Source organism: Apteryx rowi, unplaced genomic scaffold, assembly GCF_003343035.1.
Source record: "Apteryx rowi isolate R43461 unplaced genomic scaffold, aptRow1 scaffold_243, whole genome shotgun sequence".
In the NCBI taxonomy this organism is placed as follows: Eukaryota; Metazoa; Chordata; class Aves; order Apterygiformes; family Apterygidae; genus Apteryx; species Apteryx rowi.
Genome location: NW_020448786.1, coordinates 1,247,623 through 1,259,815, shown reverse-complemented (window position 1 = coordinate 1,259,815; position 12,193 = coordinate 1,247,623). Strand labels below are relative to the sequence as shown.

At 36.1% G+C, this 12,193-nt stretch overlaps 1 protein-coding gene across 1 annotated transcript in view; it reads right to left on the bottom strand.

Annotated features, from left to right (window-relative positions):
• Window positions 1-628: 628 nt before the first annotated feature.
• Window positions 629-12,193, bottom strand: part of PPP4R3B (protein phosphatase 4 regulatory subunit 3B) — a gene marked incomplete at its 5' end in the record, with an annotated part of 33,840 nt that continues 22,275 nt past the window's right edge. Inside the window, 10 exons of the mRNA XM_026066564.1 lie at window positions 629-2,347; window positions 3,204-3,406; window positions 3,873-4,057; window positions 4,482-4,621; window positions 6,274-6,443; window positions 7,180-7,338; window positions 8,020-8,061; window positions 9,114-9,216; window positions 10,347-10,478; window positions 11,485-11,601. Coding sequence (XP_025922349.1) covers window positions 2,252-2,347; window positions 3,204-3,406; window positions 3,873-4,057; window positions 4,482-4,621; window positions 6,274-6,443; window positions 7,180-7,338; window positions 8,020-8,061; window positions 9,114-9,216; window positions 10,347-10,478; window positions 11,485-11,601 — 1,347 coding nt within the window. The remainder of the gene's footprint in view (window positions 2,348-3,203; window positions 3,407-3,872; window positions 4,058-4,481; window positions 4,622-6,273; window positions 6,444-7,179; window positions 7,339-8,019; window positions 8,062-9,113; window positions 9,217-10,346; window positions 10,479-11,484; window positions 11,602-12,193) is intronic.

The window sequence follows — 12,193 nt, the reverse complement described above, 5'->3', positions numbered from 1 at the left end:
AGAACTAACACACTTCTGTCAGAGACCCTCAGAGAACTTATTCTGGGTAGCTCTTAAAGGGAGAATTAGGAGAACCAAGGCCCACAGACCAGGTAACATGATTTTTCAGCCTCAGGTTAGTAAAGGCACATACTGCATAACTTTGAGCTGCTTGAGTAGCACGTATGGCATTGTAGGAAGTTAATCATCTTTACCGATGGAGAGAAGACTCATCAGAAAAAAAACAACAAAAAAACAACAGATGATCATCAGCAAGGGAGTGAGCATATGGTGATGACATTGCAACTACACTTTACCATCAAAATACTTCCTCAGTCACTGTGCTAAGAGTTACAGGGTGTTTCATCACACAGGTAAAATAAGGAGTCCCATTCTTGGTTGCCTGGAGCCCACAAAGGGCAACATCATTTTCCCCAGGTCCACTCACATGAACTGTCATCCACCAGAACGCTTCATGTCTAGCTGACTAGCTGGTAAGAACTCATGCATTCTGCTGGGTATTTGATCTAATGGTATATAATTATTTTAAAATTGCATGGATAACTAGTCTTAAAGAATATTCTAAAATGGCCACACTTAAAACTGTGAGTTAACTTACCATGTACAACAAACCAAACAAGAGCAATAATTATGGAATTACAGGGTCACATTTTAATTCCTGAATTTTACAGTTCAGCATTAATATCACCACATGTATACAAATGGTGTAAAACAAGTACAGTGGTATTTTTAATACAAAATAAACTTCTGTTTTATGGAAAAACTATACTTCATATCTACACAGACAGCCCATCTTTTTCCAAACAATAGCTAAAATTAAAATTAACTACAAAATCTCCAAAACAGAGAAACTGCTTCAGTTTAAACTATTCCAGGAGAAATGGACCCATAACACATATTACAAGAGAGTGATCTATGTGGTGGATTGCAGCTGGTTTCATATTTTAACATTTCTGACACATTAATTGTTGTTGGGAAATTTCCTCTCACTTCATGATCTCAGATCACATATGGGCAAACTAACATTAAAATATTTACAGTTCACTTGCTGCTCTTGAAAATAAAACCTAGACTGTTTGCCTCTATCAGTTCACCTATTTTTGTTGCCATTTGCTTACCTACATGGAATGTGCTTTTATTTTTTAAAAAAGCAGCTTTCATGTTACACCCAGATTCAGGTGCTGCTTGTTGATTCTGCCTCGAAGACTGGTGTCTTGTTAGTAATAACTCCATCTTGGTCCAAAATGACTTTGGTGTTAAATGCCACTAAATTCATCCCTATGAAAAACCTGTTAGTGTTTCTTATTACCACCTCAATTATACAATTTAAACTTGCAAATATGAAAATACACTTGCTGCTCAGAGAGGAGACAGCTCAATTTAACAAAGCAGAAAATGATTCAATTCTGTATCGTCCATAAAATGAAAATGATAGCTGTATGGGTGTGCAGTTCAAAGCACGAGTTTGACACAAGCAGTTCCTAGAGGTATTTTGGAAGCTATCATTCCTTGGCATAGATATTACTGGATATCTAATTAAAAAACAAGCAAAACTGTCCATTTGAATCCAGCTTCCTTTTTCTCCTCTTGAAAAATACAAATTAAAATTTATTTTTAATTGCTTTAAACAATGCAACATGCACTGTAACTGCAGTGTTCCTCCCTCCAACCATAAGAAACGTGGTTTAATTTGTAATAATGGTCCCAAAATCTGGATTGTTCTTATGCAAATACAATTAGTTTTCCCTTAAAAATTTTTTTAAAAGAGGCATTGCTAAAAGAACACAACTGACAGCACCATTACAAAATTAAGATTACTGGGTTCAAAATTTAAGCTTGACATTTTTTCCTAGTTCTGTTAAACACTGGGGAAACCCTGCAATATTTAAAAAACTGTTTACCATACCTTTCCCTCCCCATGCCCTCCCAACACCTGAGACTTTCCTTGCTGAGAAGCCATCATCCAGGTTCTGAATACTAACCCCCCCCTTTTTTTTAATTTTAAAAATTTATTTTGACAGCCTGAATGGCAGACTCCTTATTTACTAGAAAGATATCAAGTTCCTTGGAAGCCTTGTGTTTACAGAACTAACCCTTTCTAGCTGATATACTGAGTTTCTTTTGCTACCCCTTGTATTATCTTAAATACTCATGGGAAAAAGCTTTCTGAATCAGATTCTTTTTAGCTCTTAAAACAGTTGCAGCATTTGAAACCCCGTAATAAAAGTTTATTCCAAAGTTTTGGTTTCTTTTATGAACCCAGACGAGGTCTTTTCCTTGGAGATGTCTCCTCCTCTTCATCATCATCTTCATCATCAGGATAATCCACTAGGCCAACTAGACTTCCCTGCCAATTAAAAAAAAAAACAAAAACAGAACAAAAAAGTCTCGCATTGAAAAAAATACTGATGTATGTCCAATTTCAGCACATAACCCCCAATCAACTTGTGCAGGACCTGAACCTCCAAAAAGTCAAGTTTCTCTTAGGATGGCACTCAATAAACCTACAGTTTTTGAAATACTCTGCTTGATCTTTTTATACTATGTTCTACTTTCCAGGTAAGACATGAGATACTTGAAAATACTTCCAGCTTTTCAAGCATCCCACTACACAACACAGCAGGAGCTCCAGTCCTTTCCAACTGGACAGTTAGAAAACCTAATATGTCCACTGCATATGTGTTTTGCTGAGAAGTCTTAAGTTTGTGCAGTAATTTTTTTGCCAAGTTAAAACACTTTCCTGAAGCCTCTCAAGAGCTTTCAGGCTACAGATTAAATTAATACACTGTTGTATAAGACAAAAAGTTTCAATTAGCTACTGTATTTCATCTGCTTAAAAACTTACTAGTTCTACAACTGAGGGTCCACTAATTCAAAAGACAAACAACCCCCCCAACCTCTTACATATATCACACACAAAAAGCAGCATCTGGACAGTTAAACAAAATTGAGGGGTGGGAACAGTTAGGATTATGCAGAAGATACAAGACTGTGCCCATCAGATTATCAAAAGATCCTAGTCCTACCTAATGTATCTTTAAACCTTCCCCCAAACTAGTAAGGGCTTTAACTGAACAGAGCTCTGTATCAATTTATTCATAAATAAGGTATTCTACCTGGAGACTAATGCTGACCTTACTACATGACAATCAGTATGATTTCATGATACCGCTACTGTTGCGCTCTTACACAAGTTGCCCCACCTTCGTGGCTGTCACGGCTGTGGTCAGGGTTGCATTCTTGGAAGAGGAGCCATTGGAGCTTGCTGGTGACGTCTGAGCTGCCACAGATTTACTGTTCGTACTGTTTGCACCATTAGCTGCACTGGCAGAGTGGGAAAAAGTGAATTTGAATCCCCCAGCTGAAGTCCTTTTTGGAAGATTCTCTTTGTCTTCACTCTCTTTAGCTGAGGGACAAACATATTCATACTTAAATATTAGCTGTACACCATAAAGTACAATCCACATCACAGGATAACTGCAGGACAAAAGAAGCCTTTTCTTTCATTTGGTTTAAATCAACAACTCACCTACTGAGCTCACCCAAGGCATGCAAGCATTCAAAATGAGAGAATGGCACAGCTGCTTTGGACATGGGGATGGTGCTCACTTGGGATACACAAGTACATACAAAGATTTACTTYTGAAGGTGGTTTAAAACTACCAGCATGTTTGGAGCAATTTAACTGATCATTTTAATCCTAAACTGGCTTCCAAAGGCACATTAAGAATTCATCACTTACTCACAGAACACCATTACTCCCGCTTATGCTTCGGAGCGGGAACATGACACATTGTTTACATGATACATGACACCCCATAGATCTGACAGACAGCACTTGCCATGCTGACAAGCTGATATTTGGTAAATACCTTTCTTAGTTTCCATAAATTTTTCATAGCTATCTGGAAAATCATCCTCTGGTTTTGATTTCTCAACTGGAGGTACAACAGCTTCACCTTCTTCCTCTTCATCTTCATTGAACCACATTTCTTCATCTTCTTCTAAGGCTCTTGCATCTCTGCGAAATCTATTGCTACGCAATATAGATGGAACACTGTAAGAGACACATGACAAATGATTCAAGTTTTGCTCACCGTTTCCAGACTGTCAGCTCGGCACAGAATTTTAAGGAGCATTCAGTGCACTCGAGAGGGCAACCCAGCCCAGTCCGCAGCTCTAGCGCTACCACAAGCTTCACCAAAACGTCAGCTGACAAGGAGGGAGACTGAAGTCTAACTCTGCATGACAAAGTTTTCTGAATTTAACATTTAATATATTGACAAATATGAACTGTATTACAGTAGGCCACAAGGAAGCCCAAATGGGGGCTTACTCTAATTAAAGAAATTTTCATCATGAAAGAAAAAAAAAAAAATCCAGTCTTTGCCTTTTTTTGTCCTCTTTGGGGGAAATCAGTAATAAAAAGATATTACATAATGACATTAAATAAAAGCCTTAGGACACAAACTGGGGAGTACCTGTTCAGTTTCTGGTTTTGTCGGTCTTTTTCTTGCTCATATTTTGTCTTCAATCCCTTGAATGTCTGAACATATTCGATAGATTCAAGTGCATTATAAAAGTTTTCAACTATATGTGCAATAAGTGACTTGATATCTTCCTGCATAAGCACAAAACAGTTTTTAAGTCTCAAATATTAACATGCAGAAATTCAGAAAGCTTTAGGGTTGTTTCATTTTAAAAGTAACTGATCCATTCTCCAGAGTGAAAGGATTATTGTAAAGAAATGTGARGTCATCTGAGATTTTTTTTTTAAATTCGAAATCTATAGAAATAGTTATTATTTCCCATATCAGTGGAAAATAATCTCTCTTTTTTCCTGTCCCCTTCTTGTTTGTGATATTTTGAGCAATTAAATCATGATGTTTGCTATCTAGGATTAAGCCTTCTTGAGAAAAATACTGAAGAATTTAATTACACCCTGCTCTTCCCACAAGTTTTAGCTCTTTCTAGCCCTCCGTAACTACATCAGCACACACAGGATGAGGCACCTTTTGATCAGCCATCCTCTAAACAAATCTCCCCCCCATGAGGCAAACCTTAACTTTCATACCACAATGGCAAAAGGAAATAAGTAACAAAATACCTGTATCTGAATCATCCAAAAAACCACGACTTTTTCCTCTTGTTGGAAAAGCTAGCTGCTACCATAGCATCAAACTAAACACTGCCCTCTGTTTTTGGGGAATGCAAAGATTCACCCAGAGGGTTCTCAGACATAAAGGCATTCACAGCAAGTCGCTCAGGAGCTGCTGCAAAGTCCAGGTCTCCCACCCCAGCAGTCCAACAGACGGGCTGCTCCCGTTTGTCCTCTGTCCTGTCCACACAAACATTGTTCCCCAAAACTCTGCTGGCAGAAAAGCTACTGATTCAAAGCTGACACTGAGAAAGCTCGTGTGTAGGATTTTAAAGGACAATGCTCACTCCAATTTCTAGTCAAATCAATCTCATTTAGACCCAGACTTGCTCACATACAACATATTGCACCTAATTCCTCACTTCTAAGTTTGATCCAGTGACATTGCAGTCAATCACTTAAAAGAATTTCATTTACAGACTGCAGCTGTAGAGCATCTCTGACATGTCCATTCTGGCTTCCGAGTCAAGGATTACAATATACATGTACAGAGAGACTGAAGGGCAATACTATGACAGTCCTGAATGAAATGGTTAGTTTCCTTCTCCTCTCACGACAGAGCAGGTGTGTAAATGCCTCCCCTACTCAGAAAAGGCTGTATTAAAATAATTTCTTTTGTGTGAGAGGAAAGGTTAACTTAAAAAAATTCCTATGCACTATTAACAGTTTCCATTAATTCAATGGACAGCAACTATTACAAGAGAGAGCTGAGTAACTGACTGCACAGGACACCCTTCTGCTAGCAAGAAATAAAACTAATCTTTCTTTATTGTTGGAAGTCCTGAATCCTCCAGATTTCAAAGCACAGCACTTTTTTTTTTCAGATGAGATGAAGCAGCAGCCATATTTTTAGCTGCTGAATTCACATACTGTCTTTTACACACACACACACACACACACACAGCCTACAAGTATTCTTGGAAGGAGTGATCATGTAAAATAAAATATGAAGCAAATTACTGGCTATTTGCTATTTGAATATTTTAACAGCTGCGGGTTTCTTCGGTGTTTTTATTTTAAGTAGTAATACACTATTTCATGTGCAAGATTTGCATTCTGTATTTCTATCTAAGATACCACATACATACAGGAGCTGAAGAAGCTGCTTAACTTACCACTCTGATGAATTCAAATAGTTCAATCACAGCAGAGTTGAGCAGATTGTACCTAGTTCCATTATCCAAAAGAGCATTTATAACTGGTTCAAACAGGTTTCCCTTGGTGATGTAACGGTTATAAAATTCATCTTTTAGGCCAATTATCCTCCTCATAAAGCGAAGAGCACCTATACAAAGAAAGAAATTGAAAAGTATTTAATAACTATTCATCTGAGCTCCAGTCTGCTTCTCTTGAAGAGAATAGAAAAAAACCCAAACCGATGTTACTAAGAGGAAGATGTGCTTCCAAACCAAAAGCATTAAAAAGCATTTTCTGAAAGTTCAAAATAAACATTTGAGGAGAATTGATCCCCCCCACCCCTATTTTTTTTTGTGACTCTTCAGCATATCTGAATGTGATCAGGGTCCATTCAATTCTTTTTAAAGTACAACAGCAATAATTTCAGCACATGCTAAGTTAATTATTCCTGTTACATTATTCCAGTTAAGTTCACTCCTGCGCTCTTCTGTGTTCACCTTCCAGAACCAGTCATTATTCTTTAAATCTCATGGCTCACAATATTCCATCCACTCTCCCCAAGGAGCACTAGTTTTATGATGTTATTAAGAAATGACAGTATTCCCATATAAATGAGATGTGATACCCAATCTCAGATGATTCTTATTGTCATAAAGACTTAATGGATCATAGTGGAATTCAAAAGATAAAACTATTCTCCTTCCACCACAACTTGCATTGGTCAATGTTAACAGATATTTGCCACCTTTCTTCCAAAATACTAAACAACTAGTCAGTAATTAACAGGAAAGTAACATGAATTTTTAATTTAAGTATCCACACACATTCCACACTGCACATACAAAAATTTTGAAAAAGGAAATTAATGGCAGCTCCATACTCACACAAGGCCAAAAAGGTGTGTTTCGAATTCATCAAGACCAATACTCTTCTTAACAAATCTTTGTTCATAATATAATTCTTGATGTGATATGTATGGTGTTCCACACAGAAAGTAAGCAGCTCCAAAATTAAGGCAAGTAGTTGTGCCGTTTGATAATTATCTATGAGAAAAATAAATGCATTGATTAAGAGAGAGAAAGGGAGAGTGCAAAGAAAGTCATGCACCAAATTGTCACTAAGCTTGGTTGCTATTACGGTTCCTGACACCTTTTTACCTGCTTACGGAACTGCTTTAGGAAGCTGGACATTCTGTCAGAAGGAAGCACCCCCTCACCCCCAAAACAAAACCAACCAAACAAAAGAGCCTTTTTTTTTTCCTACAGCCACACCAGTATCCTGAACTGGTAGTGGGGTTTCCTCCAATATCGTGGACTTACTAGTTGCAGCTATCCAAATTAACAGTACATGTTAAAAGAAGAAAGCTGATCAAATCTGGAATTTATAAACCTAATTAGCATTAGTCTTTTCACAACACTCAAGAAGCCAGCACAGATTTAAAAAAAGCCGAGCTATGTCTGCTTACTACATATTCCATTAACAATGATCTGAACTGAATGATCCTGAGAGAACCTAAAAATATAAAAACGTAAAACCTGATGAAGCAGAGTCAGATAAAAATATTATTCTTCCAGCTTCCCGATGTCTCAAATGAAGCAACACACCTACATCTACGCTAATACAAAGTATTTAAAAAAACAAAATATGGACATATTTAACTTTTTTTAAAAAACATACAGAGTGTATGAAACAAGTTTCAAAAGACAAGGTGAGTTAAAACTTACCAGGACAAATTGTATTACTCTTAGTAGACCCAACTACTGCATCTGACAAATAAAAAATAAAGGTATAGGTTTTTAAAAGTGTTGTAAATACTTAAAAAATGAGCATAAATAATCATTTTTTAACTGTTCAAACTTTTAATCAAGTAAAAAGCTTCACTAATCTACAGGGAAATAAACATATAGCAGAATATGCCAGATGATACTTCTGTATTCAGTTTACATTAAAAAATTTCAAATTCAACTAGGTGCAAATATGTAATCTAATATTTAGGAATTTTATTCCTCCCTAGGCTAAAAGAAAGTACTTATTCTAAATTTTTCATATAACACTCTGAAATGAATGCTACAAATATTCTACAAGGTTTAAGTATAAAATACATAAACTAAAACAATATATATTTTTTAAATTCTAATGATTCACCTAACACTTTCATCTCTTGAAAGAGTACTTATAATAAAAGTCTGACTTAGAGGCTGTTAAGTTAAATATCTCTTTGTAAAACACCAGAGACAAAAATGAGGAATTTAATTCATTTACTGTTGTCCATAGGAAAAAAAAAAAGGAAACAAAAATGAAAAGAAACAAGAGAAAGGAGTTCCAACATGTATTTCTTGGACTTCTTGCAGTATTTCTATACTGTTGTAAAGTACAAAGTGAAAACTACTTTTTGGAGTTAATCACCTGTAGACACTGGATGCCTAGAATCATGTAATGCATCGTTCTGTTGAACGCCACAACATTTCTGTATGTTTTTTTCTAAAAGCACTTGTGAACTGAAGACACTCTGCTTTACAGCAAATATTTTTTTAAAACTGCAGTTGTAAAAGTATTTTAAAATTAATGATGTACATCAGCAATTTTTTTTTTTTTAAACGAAGCATGGCATGCAAACCTATTACCAAAGCTGCAACTAATCTAATAAAAGGAAAATTATAGGGCTATTAGGACTTCTGCCCATTGATCCCCTGCCACTGGGGAACAATAGTTTTCAGCAAGTGTATTCCCAGCTAACATCACAAATCTTTTCACCATTACTGGTACAGTAAGTCAGCTGAAAATATTATAAGATAAAAAAACATATACATAACCTCACCTTTTTCACATTTATCTTCTGATGTATTAGCCAGAAGTGGTGCAGTAAGAACATGCATACAATGGTTGTAGAAGAAATTGAGAAATTCACTTTTTTCTGTTTTCTAAAACAAATATAACTTTTATTAAATACTGGCATGTGTACGTATTCTTTTAAATAAGGAACAGTAGTAACATAAAAGCCTACAAGAATTCTAAGTGACTCCCTCAGGTTTGCCTCTATCTATTTGGCTGGACCTGTAACATTCTTTGACTTCACTGGCATAAGATATATTTGTTTAATTAAATAAAACAGAAGATCTGTGAGACATCAAAGCAGTTTAACTATCACTGAAAAAAACATTGTGGATGCAAATATATACTGAAAAGACAGAAATGTCTGATCAAAGTGCTTCACAGAGTTTATTTAAACCACTCTGAAAGGTAAAGGCAGTAATTTTACCAATATAACCCCCAACTTTTTACACCAAAGTATCATCTTGCCATCTTGCTACATAGTACATACAGATCAATACATGAGCAAAATTACAATGTTTTTCCTTAAGCAGAGTATGCATTAAATACTGAGTACATTGTACTTTAAAAAGCCGTATTTTAAGAAATTAATAAATAGCTATACCCCATAAAAGTAAACATTTGGTACAAATGTTGAAAAGGTAATGGAGGCGTAATAATTTGCCCTTGGAAAGGTCTGAATTCAGTATGACAGCAGTTGAAAGGAAGGAATGATCAGCAAAGTTTTAAATGCAAGTTTCAAGAAATGTTCTGTTTTTCCTTTGACATCTGAAAACATGTACAATTTGGAATTCTAGAAGAATACAAATAATTTCCTCATTTTGGACTAGTTCAATGATGCTGCATCTTTATTGTAACACTGGTATTAAAACATTGATTTGGTTTCACACAAAGCCCTCTTGGACTCCTTTTACATTTCAGTATTTATCACCCAGCTAGCAGAAGTTATGACTAGGCTAGTACTATTTCACGGAAGCACAGGATTACTCATTTTAATAAATACTTACACAGCACCACACAGACATGCCTTTTATTATCAACAGTTAATGGAAGTTTCCATTTATTTTTTAGCTTGATGAAATTCAATACCGGACCAAAAATGACACTGTCAAAAAACATCTCTTTTCTTATCCTCCCACCAGAATAAGAGTTGGAAAGAATATCAGGCTTTTAATTTTGCTAGACAGTAAAGTGTCTTTACCCCTTTGTATTTTCTTACATTAGCTGTGGCCAACATATTCTCTGGATCTATCAGAGTACGCAAGAGCCCCATTAACTGAACAGCTCCCCCAAGTTCAGGATCAGTATCGCAGATCATCTGCTCAATGACCACATTGATGAGGAGGATATCCTGCAAAAAAACCCCAAAACAATCAGACACAAGGTTTCAGAAGTGGAATGCTTTTCCTAGAGTTTCCATACTGAGTTTCAGTATTTTAAAGTGAACTGGAAACTGCAAATGAAACCATCTCTCAAAGCTGCTTCTAGACACTGCAGTTCTGTCAGGCATGTCCCTCCTCATCTGAAGATCACTATTAGGTAGAATTACAGTCTTATGAATGTAAACACATGGAACCCTACCACACTCAGAAATTTTTAAGTCTTAAGTCTGATTTTTCCTATGTTTATAATAYCTACATTTTGGGGATAACTGTATCACAAACACTGAAGTGTTTTGTTTTTTGTTTTTTTTTTTAAAACAGGGTGTATGGTCCCGCAGCAGACATAGAAGAGCAGCTGGCTCTACTTTTTAAGAATGCCAGATGCAGATGCTGACACTCTGACCAAAGTCTCGAATGCTTCCAGGCCAACAACAGGGGACGGGGCTCAGCGAACGGCTGTCAGGAGAGACATGACTCAAAAGGCAGACCAAGAGGTTCCCTAAATCCGGACAGCTATCCCCAAGGACATGAAAGGGCACTGCTGCCTAACTCAAAGGCAYGCAGATGTTGCCTGCAAGGTTTGGCAAATTCCAGTCCAACAAAAAAACAAGGAGCAACAAAAGACAAATCAAGAGATTTTGTAATAGAACAGCTATGGCAATCATTGGCCTATTCAGCAGGAAACAAGACAGGTATACCCTCAAGCTCAGATATACATTAAGCAAGTTTTTATCTGAGAAAAACCTGATTTTCAGACAGCAGCTACTGGGCACCTATTTTAACAAGCCTGATAGAGGCATCGGTGCTTACATTAGCCACTGAGGAAGTGGCAGTTATGTTTTCTTTATTCTCACAAAGTAAACAGGCAAACAAAAACTTCACAACTCTCATCTGGGGTATAATTCATAYATAAAACTTCAGTAAACATTAAATAAACACAGGATATTAAATAAGCTCTAAAAAACTTTTACTCACATCATCACTCTGTTGGGCCTCTTGCATTACAAATTCTCGGACCATGGATGGACTAAATTCTACTAGATAAGAAAATATATCTGTAGCAGCAGATCTAACTTGCAAATCGTCCATTCCCTAATAAAAATGAGATCAATTTATTACAGATAAACCATCTCAGGTACAGCTGCAAAGAATCAGAGAGGTATTTGAAAACATTTTATTATATATATAAAAAAATAAAAAATTCTACCACAGATGCAGTAAYACAGATACAGAAAAAAACGATAAAATACAGCCAAATCTTTTCACCACCATTTCTCCTCCCGAAAAAGAATGTAAGGATTCCTGTGAATTTGATAGCTACAATTTAGGCAAAAATAAATAAATAAATAATAGGGTACTAGGTGACAGAATATTTAAGATGCTAATGTTCTGTACCTGTTATCCACAGTTTAATTAGATTTGTGCAAAAGGACCAACTACAAATTAATTGCAGGTATATACAAATGTTTCTACACTCACTCACAGGCAGTAAGAATTAATCATTTTCCTTATGGTATGTAATTTTTTCTGATAACTGCACAATTTTAAATCTAAAAAATTAAATGGGACAGGAAACATTCACACTAGTCTAGCCCTGAAAAAAATCATGAGATTAGGGTTCATCTAGTCACTTAACATCTATATTACTTCAGTGTTTTCTTAACAGTCAGTGTCAAACTGGTAA